The following is a 26797-nucleotide window of genomic DNA, read 5'->3' on the forward strand; positions in this document are numbered from 1 at the left end:
TGGTTTGTTTCTTTGAGCTAGGGTCTCATGTAGTCCAGGTTGACCTGAAATTCCTGATCCTCCTGCCTCCACTTATAGAGTGCTGGGATTACAGGTGTGCACCACCATGCCTGGTTTTGTTTGTTTTTAGAGATGATGTGGCCCAGAGTGGCCTCAAACTTCTGAGCTCAAGTGATTCTCCTGCCTTACTATCCCAATTACTGGGACAACAAGGCACATGCCACCACATCTGACTCCTACATTCTTTCTTAATCATAGCTCTAGCCCTAATAGGTACATGGTGGTCATCCTCCCTCCCTTCCCCCCTCTCTCTTTCTCTCTCTCTCTTTGAGACAAGGTAACAGAACAACTCTGGTTGTACTGGAATCTTATTATCTTTTCCATGTGAAAACATTAATGACACTTCTGAGAGCTTAAGGAACATGCCCAGGTTCCACAGAAAGGGACAGCACCAGGACCATCCAGGCTCTGAGAGTACAGGCCTGCTGTGGTCTTGTAGCTACAGAATCCAGAGGCCTGACTTCAACCTCAGCGCCTCTACTTATTGTCAAAGTACTGGGAACATGTTTCTTGGTTTCCCTGGGCCTCTGTCTTCAACTATAAAAAGAGAGCAATCTGCAGGGCTGATTTTTTTTAAAGATTTATTTATTTTTATATATATGGTGCTCTATCTGCATAGAGTGTGCCAGAGGAGGGCATCAGATCCCATGATAGATGGTTGTGAGCTACCATGTGGTTGTTGGGAATTGAACTCAGGACCTCTGAAAGAGCAGCCAGTGCTCTTAACCACTGAGTCATCTCTCTAATCTCAGGGTTGATTTTTTAAAAAGATTCTTTATATATGACTCTTTCCGTGTGTGTGTGTGTGTGTGTGTGTGTGTGCACGCGTGCGCGCACGTGTGTATGCATGTGTGCACCTGTACCGTGTGTGTGTGCCCTCCAAGACCAGAAGAGTACATTAGATCTCTTGGAACTGGAGTTACAAGAGGTTGTGAGACACCGAATGTGGGTGCTGAGGACTGAACTGAAATACTCTAGAAGAGCAATGAATGCTCTTAACCTCTGAGCCGTCTTTCCAGCGCTTAAAAAAGATTGTTGAAGAACTGAAGATGGAGTTCACTGGTAGAGTGTTTGCCTACATGTGCAAGGTCTGTATTTAATCCCTGGCACCTCAAAAAAGTATAAACAGGGACTGGAGAGATGGTTCGGCAGTTAGAGCACCTGCTGCTCTTCCACAGGACCGGTGTTGAATTTCCAGCACCCACACAGAGCAGCCGTCAATTGCCTGTAACCCAGCTCCAGGGATCCTGCTCCTGTGTCCTAGTAGGCATCTGCACACGTGTATACACACTCACACACATATACATAGTTACAGGTGATAAAATTAAATCCTTCTAAGGTATAATGATCCTGAAGAATGGGTATAAAAAGTCTAGCAAAGCATCTTAATCACTAAAGTGATAAACTATTAATAGCTGCTGCTGTTGTTTCTAGGGGGTTTGAACTCGTAGGTTCATGGAGCCTACATAGAAAAGGAAAAATGTGTAATGTGAAGAAGGTGTCTCTTCTATGCCTTTGTGCCTTCCCAGTGCTTAGAGGTGAACTAGTGCCCTGGGTGCCCTCCAAACCACAGCAGCTGGACGTGGTGACAGGGTTTCCCAGTCCATGCTTTCCTGTCTTCTCATCTGACAGCTGCTTCCCAGGACTCCTAGAAAGCTGGGAACAAAGTGTAGCTTTCTTCCGCGGCTGTGCTCAGAACCATTCTGAGAATGAGTGAAGACAGCACTACTTCCTCTTAACTTTCTTTTTTTCATCTTATAACAAAAGACTTCACCCCAAAAATTGCCTGGGTGTGCGCCAGTTTGCTGAGACAATGATGTGCGCTGTGCTGTATGATGCAGCCAACAGCTTCATCCACCAGCACTTTGTGGAGGTGTCGCTGTCTGAAGAGTTCCTGGCCCTGCCCTTGGAAGATGTGCTTGAGCTGGTGTCTCGGGATGAGCTGAATGTGAAGTCAGAGGAGCAGGTGGGTGAGCACAGCGGCCGTCTGTCCTGACCCCCTTCCTTCCCTCCCTCCTTCCTTCCCTCCCTCCCTCCCTCCTTCTCTTCTTTCTTTTTTTTTAAACAAATGATGAATATATACTTTTTATGTATTGTGGGGTTTGCTTTGTTACATATATTTTTTCTAAAGACTTTATTTTAGTATCTAAATGACAGTATATTTATCAACTACATTTCCCTTATTGTTAGAGCTTGGTTTAAGCCCAATATTTATTATTAGAAATAATATTGTCATAAACTGGAAATCAAGCACTTAGAGTTGAAGGGAGTGTCATTGTTACTGTTGTTATTGTTAACATGAGAAAAATTCTATGCCCATGAGTGTTGATGGGACTTTCCACAGGAGGGGGGACTTGGTGATGCAAGAGAAACGAGAAAATGGTGGTGGGGTGGTATTTTGAAGTGAGAAGAATCAGAGTCTAAGTAACAGGGGCTGAGCCTTAGATCAGAGCAAACGCCATGTTCCCCATAGTAGCCCCCACGAGAGCTGGTGTGCATGCAGCCCATGGGAGTGTCTGAGACGGAAGTGGTGGGGGATGGGGAGGGCTTGCTAGGGAGCAGGCCCTGATGACTGGGCGTCAGCTTCAGGTGCTCAGCCTTGTGATGTGTCCCTAGGGATGTCATTTGTTGATGCAGGTACAGGATAAGAGGCACATTGAATTTGAAGAGGTGGAATTTTGCGGGTTGGAGAGATGGTTCAGTGGCCAAGAGCTCATTTTCTTGTCTTTTTCTCAATAAATCTCTTGTGTGACTTGGCTCCCTACGACCAGGACACTTTCTCCTCAGAGAATTAACACTTATACCCGCCTGCCTCTGCCTCCCAAGTGCTGGGCTTAAAGGTGAGCACCACCATACATACCTTCATTTTATTCTGAAAGACAGGGTATTACTATGTAGCCCTGACTGGCCTGACCCTTACTTTGGAGACCAGTCTGGCCTTGAACTCACAGAGATCTACTTGGCTCTGTCTCCTAAGTACTAGGATTATGGACCACACCCAGTTCATAAACAGCTTTAAAGACGAAGAACTGATGCTGTTCAGAGTTTTACAGTTGATGTGTTTTTAAGATGTGTGTGACACTGTGGGTATCCCCGAGTGTAGCCTCCAAATGATCTCCTCTTTGTGAATCTGGATGAAGAACTCAGTGTGCAGTCCATGGGTTCTGGGCAGCTATTTTGGGGATCAAAGCAGAAGAGGCAGGTAGAGAGAGAAGATTTTTGATTGGGCAGGTCTCCCAGAGGATCCAAGTTTGCTTTCCTCATGTTGGGTGACTTACAATGCCTGTAGCTATAGCTCCGGGGAATCCATGCCCGTCTCTGTCGTGGGCTGAGAACAGAAAGAACATAAGAAGCTGGGACTCAGATGACTTCTGCAAAGTGTGTTTATTAACAAGTGTAACACCTGCCTGGCAGTGGTGGCGCACGCCTGTACTCAACACTCAGGAAGCAGAGGCAGGCAGATTCCCGAGTTAAAGGCTAGTTTGTTCTTCAGAGTGAGTTTTGGGACAGACAGGGCTACACAGAGAAGCCCTGTCTCAAACAGAAAAAAGAAGAAGAATAAGAAGAATAGCATCTTATATACTGTAATGGGGGACCTTCCTGGGAAGTGCAGAAAGCAGGGTCCTGAAGGCAGCAGGGGGAGGTGGATAGTGGGGAAGAGGAGGGCATAGTGGCAGTCAGAGCCTCCCTCCCTTCTCCAGCCCTTGAAATTAGGAAGGATGTTGTCGATGATCAACTTGGCATTTTCGTAAATGTCCCTGATGTCAGGGGGAAGATCTTTGAGCTGGTCCTTCTACAGGGACGTCTTCCACAGGGTAATCAGGATAACTGTACACCGGGGCAGCCTGCAGGGGAGATGCCAGACAGTCAGCTACATCACAGCAGAGATCCTTTCCCAACTTGCCTGTGGTCTTCCCCTCAAGGAGATGGACAGGCAGCCAGGGAATGGTGGGACATGGAGGCCTAGCCTCCGTCATTTTGCTATTTTTTTAAAGATTTTTTTTTCATGTATTTCTTATGTTTACAGTATTCTGCTGGATGTATAGTCATACATACCAGAAGAGGGAACCAGATCTCATTATGGATGTTTGTGAGCCACCGTGGGGTTGCTGGGAATTGAGCTCAGGACCCCTAGAAGGGCAGCCTGGGCTCTTAACCTCTGAGCCATCTCTCCAGCCCCAGTCTTTTTAATGTTTAGTAGATTTTAGCATGTAATGCCTCCTCCCACACCGTTTGTATGGTATTGGGATTCACACCCACGGTCTTGACATGCTAAGTGAGACTACCACTGAGCCACATATTGCTGTTTCAGTAAGTAATTACAATAATTTATAGTAAGCAAATACATTAAAGAAGTTTGCTTTTGTTTTGTTCTCTAACTATTGTGTGGGCATGTGAGAGTGCAGGCCTATAGAGGTCAGAGGGCAACTGTGGTCAGCTGTCATCACCGTGTCAGCTCCAGGCTCCTTTATGCACTGAGCACTCAGGAGCTTCCAGTTAAAACTGCTGCTGGTGGTGTGGGGGGAGCCAAGGGAGGAGAGAGCTTCTGCCCCGCCCCCCCCAAGGCAGTCTGGGAGCTGGGAGGAGATTCACCCCATCCTCCAGGAAGTTGCAGTTTTGAGGCTGACTTTCCAGAATGGAGGCACACTCTCTCTCTTTAATCCTGAACTCCAATGAGATGCTGCTCGTGGAAGCCTAAGGGAGCCCCTTTTTCACTTGGCTAGAATATTGATCAATCAAGTATTGGTCCATATTACAAAACACTGTTGGCCAAGAGAGGCAAGGAGGTTTGGGCAATAGACCAGGGCCTTGAAGTGGGTCCTGAGCTAAAAGCAAGAGACTTGTTGGCAGACTGGGCATGCTGTTCACTCTGGGCCTCAGTGCCCCTGCTGGGCCCCTTCAGACCTGCCCAATCGCAGCTCTTCTCTCTCTACCTGCCTCCTCTGCTTTGATCCCCAGAATAGCTTCCCAGAACCCATGGACTCCACCCTGAGTTCTTTATCCAGATTCACAAAGAGGTGACCATTTGGAGGCTACACTCAGGGGGATACCCACAGTGTCACACACATCTTAAAAACACATCAACTGTGAGCTCCCATTAGCTCAGGCACACTGTCTCAGTGGGTGGACCAACCCCTCGTGGTCCTGACTTCCTTGCTCATATTCTCCCTCCTTCCACTCTTCAACTGGACCTTGGGAGCTCAGTCCAGTGCTCCAATGTTTGTCTCTGTCTCTATCTCCATCCATCGCCGAACGAAGGTTCTATGGTGATATTCAAGATAGTCATCAGTCTGATTATGGGACAAGGCCAATTTAGCTACCCTCTCTTTCACTTCCCAGTGTCCTAGCTGGCGATGTCCTTGTAGACACCTGGGAACCCCTCTAGAGCCAAGCCTCTTGCCAACCCCAAAATGGTTCCCTTAATAAAGATATCGCCTTCCCTGCTCCCATATCTGTCCTTCCTCCATCTCAACCGTCCCACTCCCCCAGGCTCTCCCCAACTCACCAAATCCAGCTGTACTGGGACTGAACAAGCATGGGATCAAACTGGACCCTCTGAATGTGGCTGACAATTGGGGCAGACTGAGAAGCCAATGATAATGGCACTGGGATTAGTCTCTACTGCACATGCTGGCTTTTTGGGATCCTATTCTATTTGGATGCATACCTTCCTAAGCCTGGGTGGAGTGGAGAAGGGTCTTGGACTTCCCACAGGGCAGGGTACCCTGCCCTCTCTTAAGACTGGAGGGGAAAAGGGGAGGGTGAGTGGGGGAGCGGGAGGGAAGTGGGAGGAGGGGAGGAAGTAGAAATTTTGATTGGTATTATTTATAAAGTAATAAAAAATAATCTGCTGAAAAAATACATCAACTGTAAAACTCTGAATGTCATCACCTCTTGGTCTTTTTGTTTTGGTTTGGGTTTTGTTTTGTTTTGTTTTTGGTTTTTTTTTCTTTCCCCTCCGAGAGAGGATTTCTCTGTGTGGCTTTGGAGCCTGTCCTGGAACTAGCTCTTGTAGATCAGGTTGGCCTCAAACTCACAGAGATTCCCCTGCCTCTGCCTCCCAAGTGCAGAGATTAAAGGTGTATCCTGCCACCACCTGGCCACTTCTTGATCTTTAAAACTGTTTATGGACTGGGTATGGTGGCACACATCTTTAATCCCAAAACTTGGGAGACAAAGCTAAGTAGATCTCTGTGAGTTCAGGGCCAGACTGGCCTCCAAAGTGAGGTTCAGGCCAGTCAGGGCTACATAGTAAGACCTTGTCTTTCAGAATAAAATGAAGATATGTGTGATGGTGCTCACCTTTAACCCCGGCACTTGGGAGGTATAGACAGGAGGGTATAAGTGTTACAACTCTGAGGAGAAAAGTATTCTGGTAGTAGGGAGCCAAGTCACACAAGAGATTTATTGGGAAAAGAGCCAAGAAAATGGCTGCCTCTCCTTGGGAAAGAAGCAGCAAAGATCTGAGGAGGAGGCAAGCTTTATGCAGAGTTTTCTTCCTAGGGTGACCTGGGATTTTGTGGCCTGATCTTGGGGCAATCCCAGGGATTAGCTGGAAGTCTGAGGAAATGGCCTGGCCACTGGAGCATCAAAGGACTTACAGATGATCTCTGTGAGTTCAAGGCCAGCCTGGTCTACATAGTGAGTCTAGGATGGCCAAGACTGCACAGTGAGGTCATGTCTCAATAAATAAATAAAATAAACTTACTAAATATTATTATTTAGTGTGTGCACATGCACACACATAGCCATGGCAGGAGTGTGAAAGTCAGGGAACAACTTTGTGGAATTGGTTCTCTTTTTCTACCATGTGGGTCCCAGGATAGAAGTCAGATACAGGCTTGTACAGTAAGTCAGGTCCCTTTTCCCACTGAGCCGTCTCGGCCAGCCATACTTGGTCTTTTGTTAAGATCAATATAAAACTTGAAAAATTAAGACGTGATGATCTGTGCCCCCCCCCAATCCCTCCCAGCTTTGACATCAGCATCACTGTGTTTTGCCTCTAGCAGCTCACAGCCCAAAGGGACACAAATCCTGTTTGGGGGGATAGACCATTCCAGGAAGCAGCTTGAAAGTGGACCAAACCAGGCCTCCTCGTCTTTCTTCTGGAGACTCCCTTGCTAGTGGGAATGGCCTTCAGCTCTTCTACCAGCCCTTGGCTAAGGAGCTATTGTTCTAAAAGGGATCAGAAAGCAGATGAACCAACCTGCCTCCATCTTAAGCTAAAAGCCATCTTCTAGTAAAGACAAACTAGATTGGTTGTTGTTTATGATTGAACCTCTGCTTCTCAAGGATTAGGACATGCCCCACCTGTAACCTTCTGTACAGATGATTCTCTACTGTCTGTTGCGGGAAAGAGCAACCATGTCTTGGTATGCCGTAGCTTATGTCAATGAATTTATTAAGGCGTGTAGCATCCTACCGGGCAGTGGTAGTGCATGCTTTTGATCCCAGCACTTGGGTTTAGATAAGACTAACTTGGTTTACAGAATGAGTTCTAGTACAGGCTGGGCCACACAGAGAAACCCAGTCTCAAACAAAAAAAAAAAAAAAAAAAAAAAAAGAGAGAGAGAGAGAGAGAGAGAAAAGAAGAACAAGAATGGTTTCCTGGGGGTGGGGCCTCTGGTTTGAGGTCCACGGCAGTGTTGACAAGATAGCACAGGCTTCCTCAGACACAGCTACCTCAGGACTGATGGCCAGTCTTTTAGGGTGGAAAGTCAGTTTCCCAGGGACAAAAACCTTGGCCTGGCCCCAGCCTCATATTGGACCTATGCAAGTCTGCCCCCGGGCAAGGAATAGAACCAGTGTTCACCTTATCCTTTTGTCTCTGCCTCTGAGAGAGTCTTGGCTTGACTAGGGCTTTCTAGGAGGCAGCCACTGGGATGTTAGCACAAACTCACTTAAATTTCTTGATTATCTGAAGATTCCCCACCCTTGAATATTGGTGACCAGCAGAGAAATGGGTTCTGGCCTTTCAGCATGGACATAGACTTAGACACACCTTACCCTAAGAGTGGAGTGTTTGCCCCTATACTCTTCTGCTAATCAGTGTGTCTTGGGTGGCTCACATTCATTTGAATGGCAATCTGTAAGGTCTAAAGGACTTCAGAAAGTAATATTTTTGTGGTTAGAGATATTAAGGAAGGCTCCTAGGAGAACATACGTCTTCAGCTAAACTTTAGAGGGTAGGGACTTAAACACAGAGAAGGGGGAAAATGGCCACCCGGCTTTGATTGTGGGGCAGAGGACAGTATAAACAGAGGAACTGGCCTGGCTTGCCTGGTATAGAGAATTTAGAGCTGGTGGGGTATAAGCGCAGCAGGAAGGAAGAGAAATAGATTTTGCTGTGATGCAAAAAGGAAATGATAATGAAAGCCAGGAAGCTTTTACAGTAACCTAGGCCAACATTACAAAAGACTCGACCTAAGCTTGCCATGGTCTCCCACATCCGTCATGCCAGCACTTGGGAGGCTCTTGAGTTCTTCTAGTCCAGCCTGGGCTGCACAGACAACCAAAGGTTGGACCTAAGAGCATAGCTGGAGAAGTGGAAAGAAAGCTATGGATCCAGACATGAGTAGGAGGAAAGATGGGTCGCCTGAGGACCTGTTTCGGTACAGGCAGTGGAAAACTGAGACTAAACAGGAGTGTGGTCTTGGTTGCTGCGAAAGCATCTGATGTTTGTCTCATAGGTTTTTGAAGCTGCATTGGCCTGGGTCAGATACGACCGGGAGCAGAGGGGCCCATGCCTGCCAGAGCTGCTATCCCACATCCGCCTGCCTCTTTGCCGGCCCCAGTTCCTATCAGACCGAGTGCAGGAAGATGACCTGGTGCGTCGCTGTCACAAGTGCAGGTGAGTGTGGGCGGCCTTGTCCAGGACACTGCCCAGGGTCTAGGCATAAAGAGGAGTTGGCCACCTGTCTTACCTCAGGGAAGGAAGGATTTGAAGCAGTCAGTCTTAATTCATGGTGCATGAATTGCACAGGACTCAAGTGGTGGTGAGAGAGACGCCACGCGGGAGCAGAAGGAACCTTTTCTTCCCTGTGTCATCTTTGTGTTCTTCATCTTCATCTTCTGAGTCTGTCAGTGTACTGTGTCTGTGCTGCCGGGCTGGACCTTTCTCACACCAGCCGCTGACTTGATAGTACAAGTAGGACTTCCCTGGGGCTCCTCACTTTCTTCAATAAACAGTAGCCAGTGCAGTAACCTCAGATGAGTGAGTGATTGAAAAGGAGGGTCCTGTGTGCCAGTGTATGCAGATTCCACCCAGAGCCACCAGCACAGCTCAGAAGATGAGTTGTTACTCAATTAAAACAGAGAAAAGGCCTGTCTTTCCAGTTGCTTGTTAGATTCATAGTGCAATGCTCGGTTTGGTTTTTCCCTTTGCTGACAGGATGTTTCACATATTGAGTTCTACATTATTTCGCCCATAGTTGGGATCAGCAGGTTCGGGGGAAGTCCCATGGCATGGCGCAGACTTTGTGTGTCAGGAAGTGGGGGTGTGTGGCTGGAGGGAGCCAGGATGGCTGTGTGAAGGGCAGTCTGAAGGGTGATATCGAGGCATATGAATTATCTTGTCAGTAGTATGTAGCTATCAAAGAAGGTTCTTAGAAAAAGCAATGTGGTCTGTGGTCTGGAGGGCTGGAGAGGCAGCTGGAGGTGGGGAAGTCCATCTGGAGCACCTGGCAACAGTTGCCACAGTGCAGGTGATGGGTGATTGATTGGAGGATGTAAGCCATGGGATGGTCCTAGGGGTAGGAAGGAAGAGCTGAGTGCTGATAGGAAGTAGGCTGTGGAGCTTCTCCCAGCACCTCCATTTTAGTCCCCATACTGGTTTTCAAAAATCACACCTGATTTGTGCCTGTTCTCTGATTGGTACCTGTTAGAGGCAGTTGCTCTGGTTACGGTAGCTGGGTTGGCCCCTGCTCTTTTGGCATCTTCACTTTTGAACATGTCTCAATAGCCTTGCATGGCTTCCCCTCTTCTCACCTAAATTCTCTGACACTAAATCTCACATAAGGGTTGGGGATATAGCTTAGAGGCAGAGCATTCTGACATGTGTGTGGTCCAAGATTCAATCCCCAGCATAAGAGACAGACAGACAGACACTGTAGTTCATATTTTCCAGAAGACTTTTCCCAGATGTTCCTACATTTAGGTATGGAGGAGCCAGTGTAAATGTGACCAAGGTGGGAGACCTCCGCTCTTAGCTTCTTACTCCTTATTTCAGGGACCTGGTAGATGAAGCAAAGGACTATCACCTCATGCCAGAGCGCCGGCCCCACCTGCCAGCTTTCAGGACTCGGCCCCGCTGCTGCACATCCATCGCTGGGCTCATCTATGCCGTGGGGGGCCTCAACTCAGCAGGTATCTTGCAACTCCCCTTTGCAGAGCCCTTCCTAGGACTCTGGATAAACAAGCACAGTCAGGCTAGCCGGGTTTTTCTAATTCTTCTTTATGCTGTTCTGTCTTCTTCTTTTAATATAGTTGCCCTAGAGTAGAGCTTATTATGTATTCATAATACTGAGTTGATGTCAGTGCTAAAGGTGCCTTAAGGAATTAGGTTTGATAGTCCTGGAGTGCTAACAGATGCCTATAATTCCAGCACTTGGGTCTTGGAAATAAGAGGACTGTGATTTTGAAGCCACTCTGAGTTGCACAGTAAGACTGTCTCAAGAAAGAAAAAAGCTTGGCAATGCTTATAGTCCTAGTACTTGAGAGTAGGAGGCAGCAGAATTACTGCAAGTAAGACCAGTCTACATAGCGACTTCCAAGCCACCCAGGGCCACATAGCTAGACCCCGTCTCAGCAGCAACAGAAAGGGAGTGGGGTTGAGCACTGTGGCATACACACCTGTAATCCCAGCACTTGGAAGGCTCCCAAGGCCCAGGGCAGCCTAGGCTACACGGTGGGATTCTGTCTCAGAGTCATGGGAATCACCACAGCTGAAATCTACAGATGAGAAAGTTGAGACCCAGAGAACTTGGGCAGTGTACACGCTCTGCTGTCGTCAGAGCAAGGACTGGGGTTCATCCTGGTGCTTAAACCAGCTCTTAGCCCTAGTATTTATTAACTGCAGCATGTACTCAGCTCTAGAGAGAGCGCAGTAAGGAATCTGCCCAATTCTATAATCAGGCATTCATATTTGCCCTATGACTCTCTGGATCAGACTGAGATAATCCAATACCCCAGATCTGCTAATACCCCAGGTCTGTAATTCTTTTTGACTCTTCGTACTGCCTCCTGTGGAGCCCCTGCGTGTTTATATCCACCTGCTATCGGCAGCTTGATGACACGCTGCAATCCCAGTGCTTCAGAGGCTGAGGCGGGAGGGTCTTGAGTTTGAGGCCAGCCCGGGTTATAGGTATTGAGACTCAGCTTCCAGAACAAAGCAATACAAGCTGCCATTTTCAGTAGTTCTTGTATTAGATGCAGTCACATTTCTGGGAAAACCTCTTGAGGATCAGGGGGAGTTCACAGCTTTGCCTTCAGTTAAGGTTTCTGAAAGGCAGCCGGCATCCTTCTTCTTGTTAACAGCTTGGCCTAGAAAAGAGAAGTTTTTAGTAATAAATATGAGAGGGGAGTGAGTGCTTAGGCTCCCAGGCCACAAGGAAGGAGGATCCTGTGAGTTGCTAATCATCATCTGAGGAGAGCAAGAGGGTTCAAATTACCATCCTGGTCTCCGTGACTACCTTACTGAGTTCTAAGTATGTTCCAGAGCCACGTTAGGTGCCACATCCATTATGTCATTTAATCCTCATGGCAGCTCTGTTAGCTTTTAATTTGACATTCAAAACATGACGAGGACACAGAGCAGCTTGTCTGGTCGTTAGAGTAAGTGGCAGCTAGCATTAGGACCCTTGTATGCCCTTCGCTCTAGCGTGCTTCCTGCACTGGGCAAATATCCTATGCATTTGCCCTTATTGTTAATTTCAAGTCAAAGGCTCACCTGATTCTAACCGAAAACTACTGAAGAGCAAATGTTTCCCATTTGATTCTAAAATCTTTATCATAACCAGAGTCTGTAGTGGGCCCATTTGCTCTGAGTAATTTATGGGAAGATATAATAGAACCCAGTCAGACACCCATATAATCAATACAATACCCAGTAGCTGTGATCTAAACAAGTGGTCTCATTTGTTTTAATTTGAGTAGCAAATTTTTATGCAGGTGACTCCCTGAATGTGGTGGAAGTGTTCGACCCCATCGCCAACCGCTGGGAAAAGTGCCATCCCATGACCACAGCCCGCAGCCGTGTGGGTGTGGCTGTGGTGAACGGGCTTCTCTATGCTATCGGGGGATATGACGGTCAGCTGCGGCTGAGCACTGTGGAGGCCTACAATCCTGAGACGGACACATGGACCAGAGTGGGGAGCATGAATAGCAAGCGAAGGTATTCTGGAAGCCGCGTGCAGGCTGAACACACACACTGAGCATCTGGGGAGCCCCATATATGGGGCACATAATAAAGTAAATGCAAGTTTTGGCCTGGGGAATTCCTGCTGCCAGGCCAGCCACTGCCAGCACCTCCTGGGAGCAAGCCCCCACCTGCTTAAACTTAAAATATCTGCCTTGTCCTTTGAGGAACTTGGGGAGCCAAGACACGGACATGTGGAAGTTGTATTGTTATATAAGTGCCAGCTAAGGACTGAAAATGTGTGTTATGGAAGATTCCAGGAGGGCGAGAAACTGGACTGGACCATCTGGAAGATCTCAGGGAAGAGGTGGGATTAAAGTTGAAGCCTGAAGGATAAGGAGATTTAACCCCATTAGTAGTAGAAACTCCAAGCTTTTTCTCTGTGCTCTCTTTCTGTACTTACACTCGCACTTCCCGGGAAGTGTACAAACTAGGCAGTGTGCACATGTTCTCCAGATGTGAGCACGTGCGTATCCGCAAGGTGGAGTGAACTTGCACACCATCGAACGTGGTCTGGCTCTTCGCATCCTCCACCCCTTGCCTGCTCACATTTCCAGAATGAGAAGTGTGATTGGAGGACATCATGGTAGTGCTGCCTGTGTTTAATTCTCAGTGCAGAGATGACAGGCAGCGTCATTCCTTACGTCAGGCCCATGCAGCAAGGGTGTCCTTAGACAGCTTCCTCCACACTGTGCCCTGTCAGTTGCAAGTGTTACTCTTCCGGCTCTCCTCATAGGGACTGAGAGGGAAAGAAGCTCAAGGCCTTGCCCGTTTCACCAGAACAGATTGGCCTGCATTTTGAGTGTCTATGACATGGCCCAATTTTAGGAAGGAGAATTGTGTGCAGTTTTAAAAGGATAGTTTGAAACCTACTAGCCAGGTTGCTCTTCAGTGGTCTTTCTATATAATTCTGTGGTCTAACTTTTGCCTGACAAACCCATCCTCTTTTCCATACTTCTGTGTCGCTACTTAGAAGATCACATGACTTCGGGGAGGGGGGAAGAGGCCGAGTGATGGTATGTGTGGAGAGGAAGTAGTTAGAGTGGGGGGCTTTGCCACATAAAGGGAAGCGTCCATTCCTCATTCAGCAGTGTTAGCATGAGGCCGGGAGCCAGAGGAATGTGCTCTGCAGCAAGCAGACCAGAGTCACGGAGGGTCTCTGCACACTCCTTTTTAGAAGAAATAGTGTATGCACAAGATGTCCTTCTTCTAAGGATGCCCTCTGAGTTCTCTTCTTTCCCTCCACACCTTGCGGTGTCGTCCCCGCCCCTCCCCGCCACCTCTTGAACATTTTGCAGCTTGCTGTGTTCAAGGGACTCATTTCCCGTATCCCCAACCACAAGTGGCTCTTTTACTTTGGCTGTAGCTAGTTGGCTTTCCTTGTGTGTGTGCTCTGAGAGACTTTCTTACTTGGATGTCAGAGGGTTTGAGAAGGAAAATCCTTTGAGTATTCCTCTCCTTCGCTGTGGTTAATGCCCTGGTATTAGCAGCATGGGCTCAGTTCCATTTGTCCCTTTGAAATTACAGGTTACCTTAAAATGGTCTTAGTCACGTCTCTTCTAACATCCCACATAGCTCTCCATTCTGCCAGTGAGTGGCAGCTTCCTTTCCGTCCTCTTTCCTTCTTGTTGTCTTGTGGGCAAGGAGCCTTCTTCCGGGTTCTTGTCCCATATTGCCCCAGCCCCTCTGGTCAGCACTTCCCCTTCTCTCAGAGCTTGTTTTTACTTCTCATTTGATTGTTGCTTATAGTTTGGGACCTCTTGATTCACCCCCATATCGTTCCTCAACTCCTGACTTAACTACCTTGTGTTTGGGACTAAGACTGTAGCCCAGTGGTCGGATGCTTGCCCTAGCAAGAGCGAGGCCCTAGGTTCAATCCCCAGTACTACCAAGAAAAAGGAAATGTAGTTAGTTCATGTGTGTTTTGTGTCCATTCTAGAAAGGGATTGATGCCTAGTAAATTTGTCATCTTCTTCTTACTGACCTTGCCTAAAACAAGGCCCTCTTCGGGCCTGTCCTCTTCGGGCAGGTTCGGGGGTCTGTTAGTGTCGTTTGATTTGCTGTGTTTACTTGGAAAGTGGCAGTTGTCTGGTGTATTTCTCTTTCCTGTTCAACCCCAGCTTCATTGTTAGTCTTCTGTAGTGTCGGATGTGAAACCATTGAGTCTGGCGGCTTGGCATTTTCGCTTAATTTTGCATAAGGCTTTATTTAAGTAGGATGGAAGGTTAAATTATGATCTAGAGCCCCGGATAATCAGGATTTTAGGAAAACTTATAGGTAGAACAGGGAACTCTGGACTTGTATTGTTTAGCTCTCGGGCATGTCTTCTCCAAGCAGTCCAGCCGGCCGGCCATCACAGTGGTGCTCCCTTGAAAGGTGTGGCAAGGGTAGCACATACAGTAAGTACACACCAAACAGAAGCTAGAGGCTCACCACCAAGCCGAAGGAGGGGCTGTGCGGGGCCGTGTGTAGTAGGAACACGTGTAAACACTAAGGAGGGGCCGTGTGGGGCCATGTGTGGTAGGAACACGTGTAAACACTAGGGAGGTCAGAGGGAGCACACAGCACATGGGACTTGGATCTGTTGAGTAGAAGACACCGCACATCACAATAAAGGCCTTTCCCTGTGTTCCAGTGGCTCCCTGTGCGTTAAGAGTTGACGGAGAGATCCTAGCACCTCATGGTGACATAAGTGCCTGTGATCAGGAACTTTGCCTGTTCGCTTACTCTGTTTGTTTGTTTGATTTTTTTAAAAAATAGATTCTTCTTTTTGTTGCCCAATCTGGCCTCTAACTTGAGCTCTCCCCGCCTCAGCCTCCTCAGACTGGGACCGCACATGTGCACCACTGTGCCCATTCCGTCTCTGCTCATGAGCTCGTATCTCGAGCAACAGGCCTTGTACATGGCTGATGAAAATCTGGTGAACGAATGCATGTGACATATGTCCTAAAAAAGAAGCCACTCCTGGGGCATGGGGTTAGTTAGGAGATAGTAATTCTGAAGCATGTGGGCCCTTCCTTGAGGATGATTGGACCCTAAAATTAGATTATGCTGAGGCCCTGAGTTTGCTCAGTGAGTAAAAGTGCTTACTGTGTAGTCCTGATAGTTTGAGTTCAGTCCTAAGAACCCACAATGGAAGGAGAGAGCCAATTCTCAAATGTTTTCCTCTGACCTCTACATGCATGCCATGGTATGCATGTGTGCTGTCACACAAACGCACATGCACATGCACACAGACACTAATAATGGAATACAATTTTTAATTTTTTTTATTGTTTATTTTTGTGTGTATGGGTGTTTTGCCTGGAACTAGAGTTCTAAATGTTTGTAAGCCATCTTGTGGATGCTGGGAATTGAACCCAGTCCTCTGAAAGAACAGCCAGTGCTCTTAACTCTGAGCCGTTTCTCCAGCCCTAGAAATATTTTTGAGTAAGTCAGGCTTGTTGTGATGGTACACACCTGTAATCTCAGCAGTCAGGAAGTAGAGGCAAAAGGATTAGGAATTCAGAGCCATCCTCCGCCACATAAACAAAGTAAATTAACCCCTCCTGCATTGAGATGAGAGTTGAGAGTTTCAGGCAGATCGGAGACTGAAGGCCTGGAGGGCAGGTCACCTGCCACTGAGCCGAAGACTGGCTGGGAGCCAGCACAGGCAGAGGAACCACTGAACAGCTTCCTGGTGTTCTGACCTAGCTGGTTGTGTCCCTGGGGTTGGGTCTATTCTAGAAAGAAGCTCTGGCTGGTTAACTTCTCGGTGGGAATGACAGAGTGCTGAGATGACCATTCTGTCTGTTTCAGTGCCATGGGGACAGTCGTGCTGGACGGACAGATTTACGTCTGTGGAGGCTACGATGGCAATTCTTCCCTCAACTCTGTGGAGACCTACTCACCTGAGACGGACAAGTAAGGGTGACTAGAGAGAGAGAGAGAGAGAGAGAGAGAGATGGTTTTTCTGAGATGGAGCTTCATAATGTAGCCTAAGCTGGCCTTAAACTCTCAGCAATCCTCGCTGAGTGCTGGGATTATAGACATAAACCATTATACTCAGCTAAACTGTTCCCCACAGCCTGACCTGATGCTTGCTAGACCGCTCCCTCCACTTTTTGTTTAGTTTTGCTTTGCTTTGTGGGAGAAGAGGTCGTAGACTTAAAGACTCTAATATCTCACCTCAGCCATAGAGTCATACTGTGGCACCTAGCTTAAAGCTTCTTCTGAGTAGGAAGTGACTTAACAATATTGGCAGAGAATAGATTTTAAAATCTTTGGTTAAAGGCCAGTCATTAAAGGCACATGCCTTTAATCCTTTCACTTGGAAGCAGAGGCAAGGACATCTCTGTGAGTTCAAAACCAACCTGATCTACATAGTGTATTCTAAGCCAGCCAGGGCTACAAAGTGAGACCTTGTCTCAAAAACAAAAAAAAATAAAATCCTTGGTTAAATTAATCTTTTGGTTAAATTTCAAAAGGACTAAATCCAGGCATGGTGGTTCATGCCTATAATTCCACCACTCAGGAGCTCAAGGCTATATGAACCCATTTCAAACAAACAGAAGGTACAGATACTTAGAAACATTTATTTATTGGTCTGTGTCTCTTCACTAAATCAGTCCATTGTAGTGTAAGCGCAAGCAGCGTGGATAAGAAGTAGCTGGGCAGCACATCCCAAGACAGGGAGACCTATTTGAAAGAAATAAAATGTATGGCCAGAAAGCTTGGGGAATGTTGATATTTGTTCGTCGTCGTCCTTGTCTTCCCATCATGTGTGTGACATTGCTAGAGTTCTAGAAAAGCTGTCAGTGAGGAATCCTGTCTAAACTTGGGTTTTCTGTAAGACCACTGCAATCTTTGTGGGACACTAGGAAACACTGGCACTGCTAGACTGGGTTCCTCATCCTAAGGTTTGATTCCTCCCATCTTAGGCGGCAGAATGTCAGCGAATGGGCTGAAAGGACCCATGATGTTCTAAAGATGACGTTCTGTTACCTAACCCTTGACTGGCTGGTTATCAACAGGTAGAAAAGAGGCTGGTCCTCTCTAGTGCTCAGTTTGGCCAGCTGTAAGTGTGTTATGTTCACCTTGTCCTGGAGGCCTGTGTCTGGAGCTCTTGGCACAGAGTGGTGAGCACTTCTCTCCCCAGGGTAGGGGTGCAAGGTGAAACTCAACCGATAGACTGGGAGGCTGGGAGATGACTGAGTTTATAAAGTATTCACCTAGCAAGCATGAGTTCAATCTCCAGAACCCACATAACAATGCCAGGCATGGTGGCTTACCCTTAGAATCCTAGCAGAGAAGGTGGAGACAGGAGGATTCCTCAGGGCTTCTGGCCAGTCAGTCTAGCCTAATAGATGAGCTCCAGGCCAATGAGATGCCCTGTCTCAAAAAATAAGGCATGGTCCTAGAGATAACACCCAAGATTCCTCAGGCTTCCATGTGCACATTTACACTTGTATGTGAACTCACACATATAAGCACATCCACACACAGATATTTTGCAGAGGTTAAACAGTGGTAAATGCTTATCCCAGACAAGGAGACAGCAGGCAGAGAGGGGTTCAAATAAGAAAGTCCTCCTCATTGTGAGCTGTGGGCAAAGCTAGAAGACAGAGAAAACCCACATGGGAAAGAGGCACACCAAGGGCCAGGCCTGGAAGTTCATCCTGAAATCTCAGCACTCAAGAGCTAAGGCAGGAGGATTGTCTCAGAGACTGTATTTTTGTTTTCTGGTCACCCAAACCCAAATAATCACACAAAAACTGTATTAATTACAACACTGTTTGGCTAACAGCTCAGACATATTCCTAGCTAGCTCCTATATCTTAAATTAACCTACTTCTATTAATCTGTGTTTCACCACAAGGCTGTGGCTTACCCATAAGGTTCTGACATCTTTCTCCTTCAGCAGCTACATGGTGTCTCTGACTTCACCTTTTTTCTCCTTTCATTCAGTTTAGTTTTCCCTCCTACCTATATTCTGCCCTGCCATAGACCAAAACAGCTTCTTTATTAACCAATGGTAATAAGACATATTCACAGCTAATACAGAGAGGAATCCCACATCCCCAGCCTGAGCTACAGAGTGAGACCTTATCTCAAAAAACAAACAAACAAACAAACCACACCGAGGTGCAGCAAGGAGTCATTTCAGGGACTTGTTGCAGCCGCTGGAAGAGCAATCCAGTTCCTCTGACAGTGTGGGATTGGGGTAAAGATGGCCTGAAAGCAAGGCCACATTTAAGGAGGCCCATGCACTGCTCCAGGTAGGAGGCAGAGCTGGGAAAGTGGTAGTAGGAGCTGAAACAAGTAAGTACTAGGAAGTAAACCAGTAAGTACTTGTGGACCACAAGAATGCCAAGAGAGGTGTGGCACACGCCTTTACTTGCAGCACTCAGGAGGCAGGTGGATCTCTGAGTTCAAGACCAGCCTGGTCCAAATAGAGAGTCCTAGACTAGCAGTGGTGAAGTAGTGTGACTCTGCCAACAAATAAATAAATACATATACATAACATATATGTATATGTACATGCCCGGTGATGATGGCACAAGTCTTTAATCCCAGCACTTGGGAGGCAGAAGCAGTCATATCTCTGAGTTCGAGGCCAGCCTTGGTCTACAGAGTGAGTTCCAGGATGGCCAGGGCTGCACAGAGAAACCATGTCTCAGAAATTAAATAAATAAATAAATAAATAAATAAATAAATAGATCATCTCTGGGGCTGGAAAGATGGCTCACTGATTAAGAGCAATGGCTGCTCTTCCAGAGGACCCAGGTTCAACTCCCAGCATCCACATGGCAGCTCACAGCTTCTGTAACTCCAGTTCCAGGGCACTGACACCCTCACACAGACATGCATGTAGGCAAAACATGTAAATTACAAAAAAAAAATGCTGAGAGAGGGAGGATAAACCAAGCGAGCACTTGGGTTTTATAAGCAGAGTAACTAGGTGACTGGATGTCCTATTAACAAGACCTAGAGATGCAGAGCCATTGCAGACGTGTGTGTGGGCCTTGTTTGAAATGTGCTGGTTTTGCCTGCCCGTGGTGACTGGCTTGGTGAGAGGCGCAGCAGCAGTGCAGCCTGCATAGGTGGTGGGAGAGGTGATGAGGCATTAGCTGATCAGGATGCGGTTGGCATAGAGACAGCCGCCCGGGCCCGGCTAAGCTGTCTGGGAAGGCCATGAACACTGACTCTCATCCTCCCTCCTGTTTCTGCTGTCTTCTGCAGGTGGACGGTGGTGACTCCAATGAGCTCAAACCGCAGTGCGGCTGGGGTTACAATCTTCGAGGGCAGGATATACGTGTCAGGTGGCCACGATGGTTTGCAGATCTTCAGCACTGTGAGTCTGGCCCCTCCTGGGAGACTTCTTCCAGCCTTGAATTTTTTTTTTCCTCAAAAAATCTGCTCTGGACTGGGGTCATAGCCCAGTTATATATTGCTTGTCTAGCATACACAAGACCCTGGGCTCAATTCCCAGCACCACACAAACAAAAAGCTTGAATCCTGCCATTGCTGCACACAGGTTATCTCCTGAAGGTCCAGGGTGTCACCTGCATCATCTAGAACTCTCTTCTAGAGAAGCCCATGCACACAAGGAAGCGTTGCATGCAGTCATCCTGAACATGTTCCATTTGGTTGTCCATGAAATGTTGTAAAGCCTTTTGAAAGGTCTACCAAAGTGAGCTCAATCATACGCCGAAAGTTAATGCCATCAATCGCGTTCTTCTGGACACTCGGCTAGAAGCTGCACTTATTCTTTTAGAAGGCTCAGCACCATGCAGTAGTGGTTCCGAGTCAGTCAGTACTGAGGTAGGAAGTGCTTGGGGCAGTCACAGGAGACAGTAGTACTCTCCTTCCAGCCCTGCCATCGCCTAGAAGAGGCCCAATCTTTCCTTCATTTCCTTGCACATGCCCAGAAGGCTTCAGCTCAGTATAAGGTGTCAGCAGGCAGGTACACAGCTCTGAAGAGGTGGCATCAGAGCTAGGGCATGTGCCCACTGAGCTCCATCTCCCTGGTCTCCTGTAGTCTAGCACCATGTGGGTTTCTGAGTCCTGCAGGGCCACCCCATGGACCAGGCCTCTCCTCTGACCATCTCGTCCCTGCACCTCTCTCCCTGCAGGTGGAACACTACAACCACCACACAGCCACCTGGCATCCAGCAGCCAGCATGCTCAACAAGCGCTGCCGACATGGCGCCGCCTCCCTGGGAAGCAAGATGTTTGTGTGCGGGGGCTATGATGGCTCTGGCTTCCTCAGTATTGCCGAGATGTATAGCTCCGTGGCAGACCAGTGGTGCCTCATAGTACCTATGCACACACGCCGGAGTCGGGTCTCCCTCGTGGCCAGCTGTGGGCGCCTCTATGCAGTGGGCGGTTATGATGGACAGTCAAACCTAAGCTCGGTGGAGATGTATGACCCAGAGACGGACCGCTGGACATTTATGGCCCCCATGGCGTGCCATGAGGGAGGGGTTGGTGTGGGCTGCATCCCTCTTCTCACCATCTAGGAGAGGGTGGGATGTGGTGGGTTAGGGATCTGGTACAAGCATAGGCGCTTCCTTCCAGGGGAAAGTCCTCTCAGAAGAGGCAGTGGCGGATCAGAAGATGAGGTAAAATGCGAGCCTGCCAGAGGGACAGTGTCTCCAGGTGCTTACGTCCTCCCTCACTGTGCTGCCTTGTGACCTTAGGTTATCAAGATGCACGGCACGGGACAGAAGCCCCTCTGAGTCCCACAGCCAGTGACACGGAAGTGCTTTGCTGGTCTGTGTGTACACAGGCTCCATCCAAGGCCAGTGTGCACAGCTACAGTGCTGGCCCAGCTCCCACTTGCCACAGTGCTGTGAGTGCCCCTGTGCGGGTGGCCTTCCAGCCAACTCCTCCTTACCTGCTTGCCTGCAGCCATGTTGTGGCCAACTTGCCATCGAAAGCAGCAGTGTCCAAGCCCATTGGAAACCAGGGTAAGGTTGGGAGAGAAAGGACACCCTGGTGTTCTGACTGCCTGTGACCGAGCAGCTACAGCAGCATGCTGTGTGCGCACAAGCTCTTCCTTCCATCGTGGGGCTCAGAGGATGTCGTCCCTGTCTCAGCAAGCAGGGAAGCAGAAGTCTTCCCAGTGCCTGATGTTTTGGGAACTCAGTGAGGTCTTTCTTTGCTTGTCCCAGAGAACCAGAAGGGGAATAGAGATGCTTGAAAGAAACCGGAGGAAATGGAAACCAAAAATACTTGAGAGAAGCTGGAAGGAAAAGACTTTTGTAAGAGAACATTTTTCACAAAAAGAAAACAAAAGATACAAAAAGCAATTATACATTAAAATGGAAAACCATCAAAGATGACAGCAGTGGGATCCATTCCCACATTCGGGTCCCAGGGTCCCAAGCCCTCCTAAAACAGTTGGGGTTCCCCCTGAGCTCCCACTGTGTCTAAAGTCAGGACCTTCCTGACTGGACCTTGACAAGGTGCTCACCCAGTGTCCGAGGCTTAGGGATCTGGCTGCATTACTGCCACCCGTCTCCACAGGAGCTCCAGGGTTCGCTGGAGACTCCAGGCCCCCTGTGATTACTTCCACTGCCACCCAGCGCTCCTTCAGATCCCCACTCCCACATCTATTCCTTCCCTCTTTGGCCAGCAGGAAATAGCATGTCTGGCCAGATCCGCACTTCCCCATCAACTGTCTTTGAATAACTCGTCTGATGTTTCTGAGGCACATTGGCCATTTGTACCTCTCGGACCTAACCAGGGGCTTTCTCCTACCAGCCATGGACTACCTTGGTCAGGTGACTTGTATGCCCTGCCATTGCCCTGCTTTTCCATCCACTCGCCAGCCCCGGGGTGGGTGGGGGGCCACCTTCCCTCCATCCCTTAGCAGACTGACCAGCAAGATGGGCCTCTACATTCAAGCAATGCTGGCTTCATGATATAAAGACCTAAAGACTAAAAAAAAGTCTTTTGCTGCTGCAAAGAAGATATTTTATATTTCTTCCTCTGATCTTGGCAGACGACCTCGTGAAGAGACTCCATGCTCCTTCCTCCTCTGGATGGGACCTTACCGTAGCACAGAAGTGCCCAGAGAGGAGGTTTTTCTATTACTAGTGCACTGGGCAGTGGGGCTGGCCTTCAACTGCTGCTGCCAAAATCTGCTTTTCTAAAGTTCTTCCAGTAGAGACTAGAAGGGTACAATTACTTTTAGCCCCAAACTGGGCCTAAGGGTCCCACTCTCCACCTAATTGGTTTCTTGCCCGTTGCTGCCTGCCTGGAGCAGCCTAGAAGCCAGTCCCGAAGGCACAATGTGAAGCTGGGGCACCCTTACCCCAGATGGTCCGGTTTACCTGTGTGTGCAATTGCCATGCCTTCGGGAGGGAGGAAGGACTTTTTTCCCTGCGACTTAAGAGCTGGGCCTCTGCTAGAAGCACTTGAAAATCATGTTTTTATGTTTAAAGACTGAACAATCTGATAACTGATACACGTTTAACTAGGCTCTCAGTGGAATGCCAGCATTTCTTCCCACCCCTCAGTTTAGCTGCTGAAATAGAGTCTGAGGAGGCTACGGGTCTCAGTCTTCTGTTGGTCCTGTCAGCAGGGGTGTATCTGTGCTCATCTTATTAAGTCCTTTCTTCTGTGAATGGACCGCACAACCTTGACTGTGAAGGTGCTGAGAACTGGTCAGTGAGCTCACATTGTGGGGGGAGGAGAGCTCCTTGTGATGCTAGCAGACAGCATCCCTGGAGATGACACATCTTTTCCCCATCTGCTGCTGTTGGATTAACCTTCCTGAGTCCACGCGCACCTCCTAGCACAGCACTTACACTGTGCACGTAGAAAAAGATCAAATCAGTGTTTAATGTGGACTCTGAGCAAACAGGAACATTTTCATACATCCCAGTCTGAGGGCAGGTGGCTGGGCTGACTCTTTAGCATTAGAACAGTAGGATCATGGGGAAACAGACATCACCAAAGGATATTGTGGAAAGGAGATAGGTCAAACACACCTGGTGGACACAGGGTTGGCCACTGTCCTTTCTCATTTCCCATGCATGTTCTTCTGAGTTTCATCAAAGATCACAAGCAGAAGCGAGCTGAAGACCAGCTTCCTGGTGGAGCATGAAGATGGAAATAAATAGGAATTCTGTCCCTCTTCACCCACAGGTGTTTCACAGGAAACTTTTTATTTATAGAACGCATGTCTTTTGTGTTAAGAAACCAAAGAAAAATAAAAAGAACACTCCTAATACTCTTGCCTTTTCCTGATTGTGTGTGTCCATTTCTGTGTGGGTGTGGTTGTATGTCCATTCCTCTGTGTATGTCTCTTCCTGTGTATAGAGGCCGGGATTGACATTGTGTAGGCGAATCTGTGTTTACCGAGCATTGTTCTGATTGCATGAGACAAATCTTAAGCTGCTCTCAGCTGCTGGCGCTGCTCAGCTTAGTGTACGGCAATAGTGCATGGTGGTTGGCCGTGGCTCCATCCCGCAGGCAACTGCCAAGAGATGCCTCTCTGTACTGCGGCTGGCGTGAGACACAGGACCAGGAAGCCTTGTTTGGCTCTGTTCTGTGTGTTTAGAAACTTTTTAAAGCTTTCTCAAGTCTTATGTGGATGTAGGTGCCCCACATTGGGTGCCATTTGTAGGTGGCCTTTTCTGTCTAGACCAACTGATCAGTTCTATCCTACCAGCCATTCCCCAAATAACCACACAGAGACTCAAAATTAATTATAAATGCTTGGCTGATAGCTTAGGCACTTTTATTTGCTAGCTCTTACAACTTAAATTAACCCATTTTTATGGTTCATTTGCCTCATGCACATACTTCCTATCCTGCTCACTCTGTGTCTCACCCTTCTTCTCCCAGCATTCTCCCTGCCCTGAAAAATTCTGCCTAGCCACCAGCCAATCAGCTTTCTATTAACTATGAGAGCAACACATCTTCACAGTAAACAGAATGATTATTCCATAGCAACACTGGGCATCTTTCTCAATTGCTTCCCACCTTGGATTTTGAGGCAGGGTCTCTTCCTGAGCTTGGAGCTCCCCAGTTGGGCTTGGCTAGCTGGCCAGTAAGCCCTAGGGATCTGCCAACTATGGATCCAAGGACTGGGATTGCAACTTGTCCATTGCCACATCCAGTTTTGTTTTGTTTTGTTTTGTTTTGTTTTGTTTTTTTAACCTGGGTGCTAGGGTTCAAATTCAGGTCCTCAAGTTTGCACAGCAAGCAATTAACCAATTGAATCAGACCTACCTCTTCTGGCTTAATTTTAAATGTTAGAAGTAAATTTTTATTTGTTTTGGTTTAAAAGAAAAGTATATTGGACAATTTACAAATATTTTCATGAATGTAAGGAAAAAGTCAAATGAACCTATAGCAAAAACAATCTTTGAGAGATGTGGTTTGAATGAGATGTCCCCTACAAATGTCAGGCATTTGAATCCTTGGTCCCCAGTTAGTGGCTGTTTGGAGAGGATCAGACAATGTAGTGTTGCTGGAGGAAGTGCATCACTGTGGGAAGGCTTTGAGGTTTCAGAAGTTTTGCATTAGATCTCTTCCTCTTGCTTCTGGATCAGATCAAGATGTGAGCTCTTGGCCTGGCAGTGGTGACACTCGCCTTTAAGAGATATGAGCTCTCAGCTGTTCCTGCTGCCATGTCTGCCATCTGCTGCCACAGTTCCCTGGCACCATAGACTCTTATCCTTCTGGAACTTTAAGCCCCAAATAAATTCTTTTCTTCTATAAGTTGCCTTGGTCATAGTGTTTTATCATAGCAATATAAAAGTAGCTAATACAAGAGGCCAGTGCATTTTATTTCATGCAAATGAAAACTGATGGGAAATATGCAGAGACTATAGTTACTTGTTGCTGATGCATATTTGATCCTGTCCAGATGGCCACAGCCCTCAAATTTTTCCCTTTTCTCAACTCCCACAAAAGTACGTTTAGTTCCCCCATGTCAACTGCCTAAAGTCAACATTGCCTCTCTGGCTCCTTGTTTAATGTCTGGCTGGAAAGTCTGTAACTTTGGCACACAAAAAAGTCACTGGAAAAAAAAGTGGTAAGATTTATGTGTGAGGCCAGTTGAGGTGGCACATACCTTTAATCCCAGTACTTGGGAGGCAGAACCAGGTAGGTCTCTGTGAGTTCAATGCCAACCTGGTCTACATAGTGAGTTTGAGTTTCAGAACAGCTAGAGCTATATAGTGAGTCACTGTTAGAAGGAAGGAAGGAAGGGAGGAAGGAGAGAGGGAGGGAGGGAGGGAGGGAAAAGGAAGGAAGCTGGAAAAATGACTCAGCAGTTTGGTCATTAGGCAGCTCAAACTGCCTTTAACTCCAGCTCCAGAGGACCCAGCGCTCTCTTCTGGCCTCTCAGGGCATCACACACGTAGCCTACACTATCTCCAACATACACATACAAAACTTTGGTTTTTAAATTTTCAAATATATTTTAAGGGTTCACGGGCTGAGGAAATGGCTGAGCAGTTAAAGCACTTGCTTTACAAATATGGCAAGAGTTAGCTGGCAGGGGTCTTAGAGTTTGACAGAAACCAATTTTCTCAAGATTCATTTGTCATCCAAACCAAGTGAATACTTTTTTTAAAAGATGAAAAGGATAGAGCACGTGATATAGAGGTGTGGTATGGGTTAGAAAATGTTGACATTCAAAGGTGTAAACGGGGACTGGGGTGTGTGTTGAGAGGCAAGGAGGTGGTAAGGATGGATTCACCAATATGAAAAATGTATGAAAAACCTCTATGGAAACTCACTGCTCTGTAAGATAATCTAAAGTTACAATTTAAAAAAAAATTGAAGTAGCTTGAACACAGATGCTCTTGAATGGATGGATAATGATCCCCATAAAATACATGGGTCATTAAATGGAAATCAAAGCACCAACTCCCTACAAGTTACTGGTCAGGAAGGTCCCAAACCCCCATTGCTGAAGAGACAGTACACTTTGGTTGCAGGACACAGAGAAATAAAGTTGGAACTAATCTTAAAACTTCCTCCCATAGTGCCAGAAGGTGCTGTGAAACACAATTAATAAAAACTCAGAGAAATTGGGGTTCAACCTGAAGATCTGAAAAGCAAAACAATCAGCCACTGGCTTTTACCTCAACCTCAGTCTGAAATGGTGATCCTGCCTACCAGAATCTCAGAATGAGACTGTGTCTGAGAGCTGTCTTCTCCCATCATATATTCCTCTCTAGGGCTGGGATTAAGGCAAGCACAACCCAGTTTCTATGGAAACTAGGCTAGCTACTGTAATTAAAGATGTGTGTTACCATAACCTGGTCTATAAGGCTGACCAGTGGGGCTGTTTTACTCCCAGATCTTCAGACAGCC

General features: G+C 47.4%; 1 protein-coding gene across 2 annotated transcripts in view; it reads left to right on the top strand.

Annotated features, from left to right (window-relative positions):
- Positions 1–23696, top strand: part of Klhl18 (kelch like family member 18) — a 54949-nt gene extending 31253 nt beyond the window's left edge. The window contains exons 4-10 of one of the 2 annotated variants that reach the window (XM_048423746.3): positions 1828–2026; positions 8751–8911; positions 10289–10425; positions 12214–12451; positions 16274–16378; positions 19697–19808; positions 20590–23696. In XM_048423746.3, the coding sequence (XP_048279703.3) occupies positions 1828–2026; positions 8751–8911; positions 10289–10425; positions 12214–12451; positions 16274–16378; positions 19697–19808; positions 20590–20976 (1339 nt within the window). In that variant the 3' untranslated portion in view covers positions 20977–23696. The remainder of the gene's footprint in view (positions 1–1827; positions 2027–8750; positions 8912–10288; positions 10426–12213; positions 12452–16273; positions 16379–19696; positions 19809–20589) is intronic. The other variant, XM_048423747.3, reaches the window with a different exon arrangement.
- Positions 23697–26797: the final 3101 nt, after the last annotated feature.

The sequence above is a fragment of the Myodes glareolus genome, chromosome 4, assembly GCF_982192425.1.
Source record: "Myodes glareolus chromosome 4, mMyoGla1.1, whole genome shotgun sequence".
NCBI lineage: Eukaryota > Metazoa > Chordata > Mammalia > Rodentia > Cricetidae > Myodes > Myodes glareolus.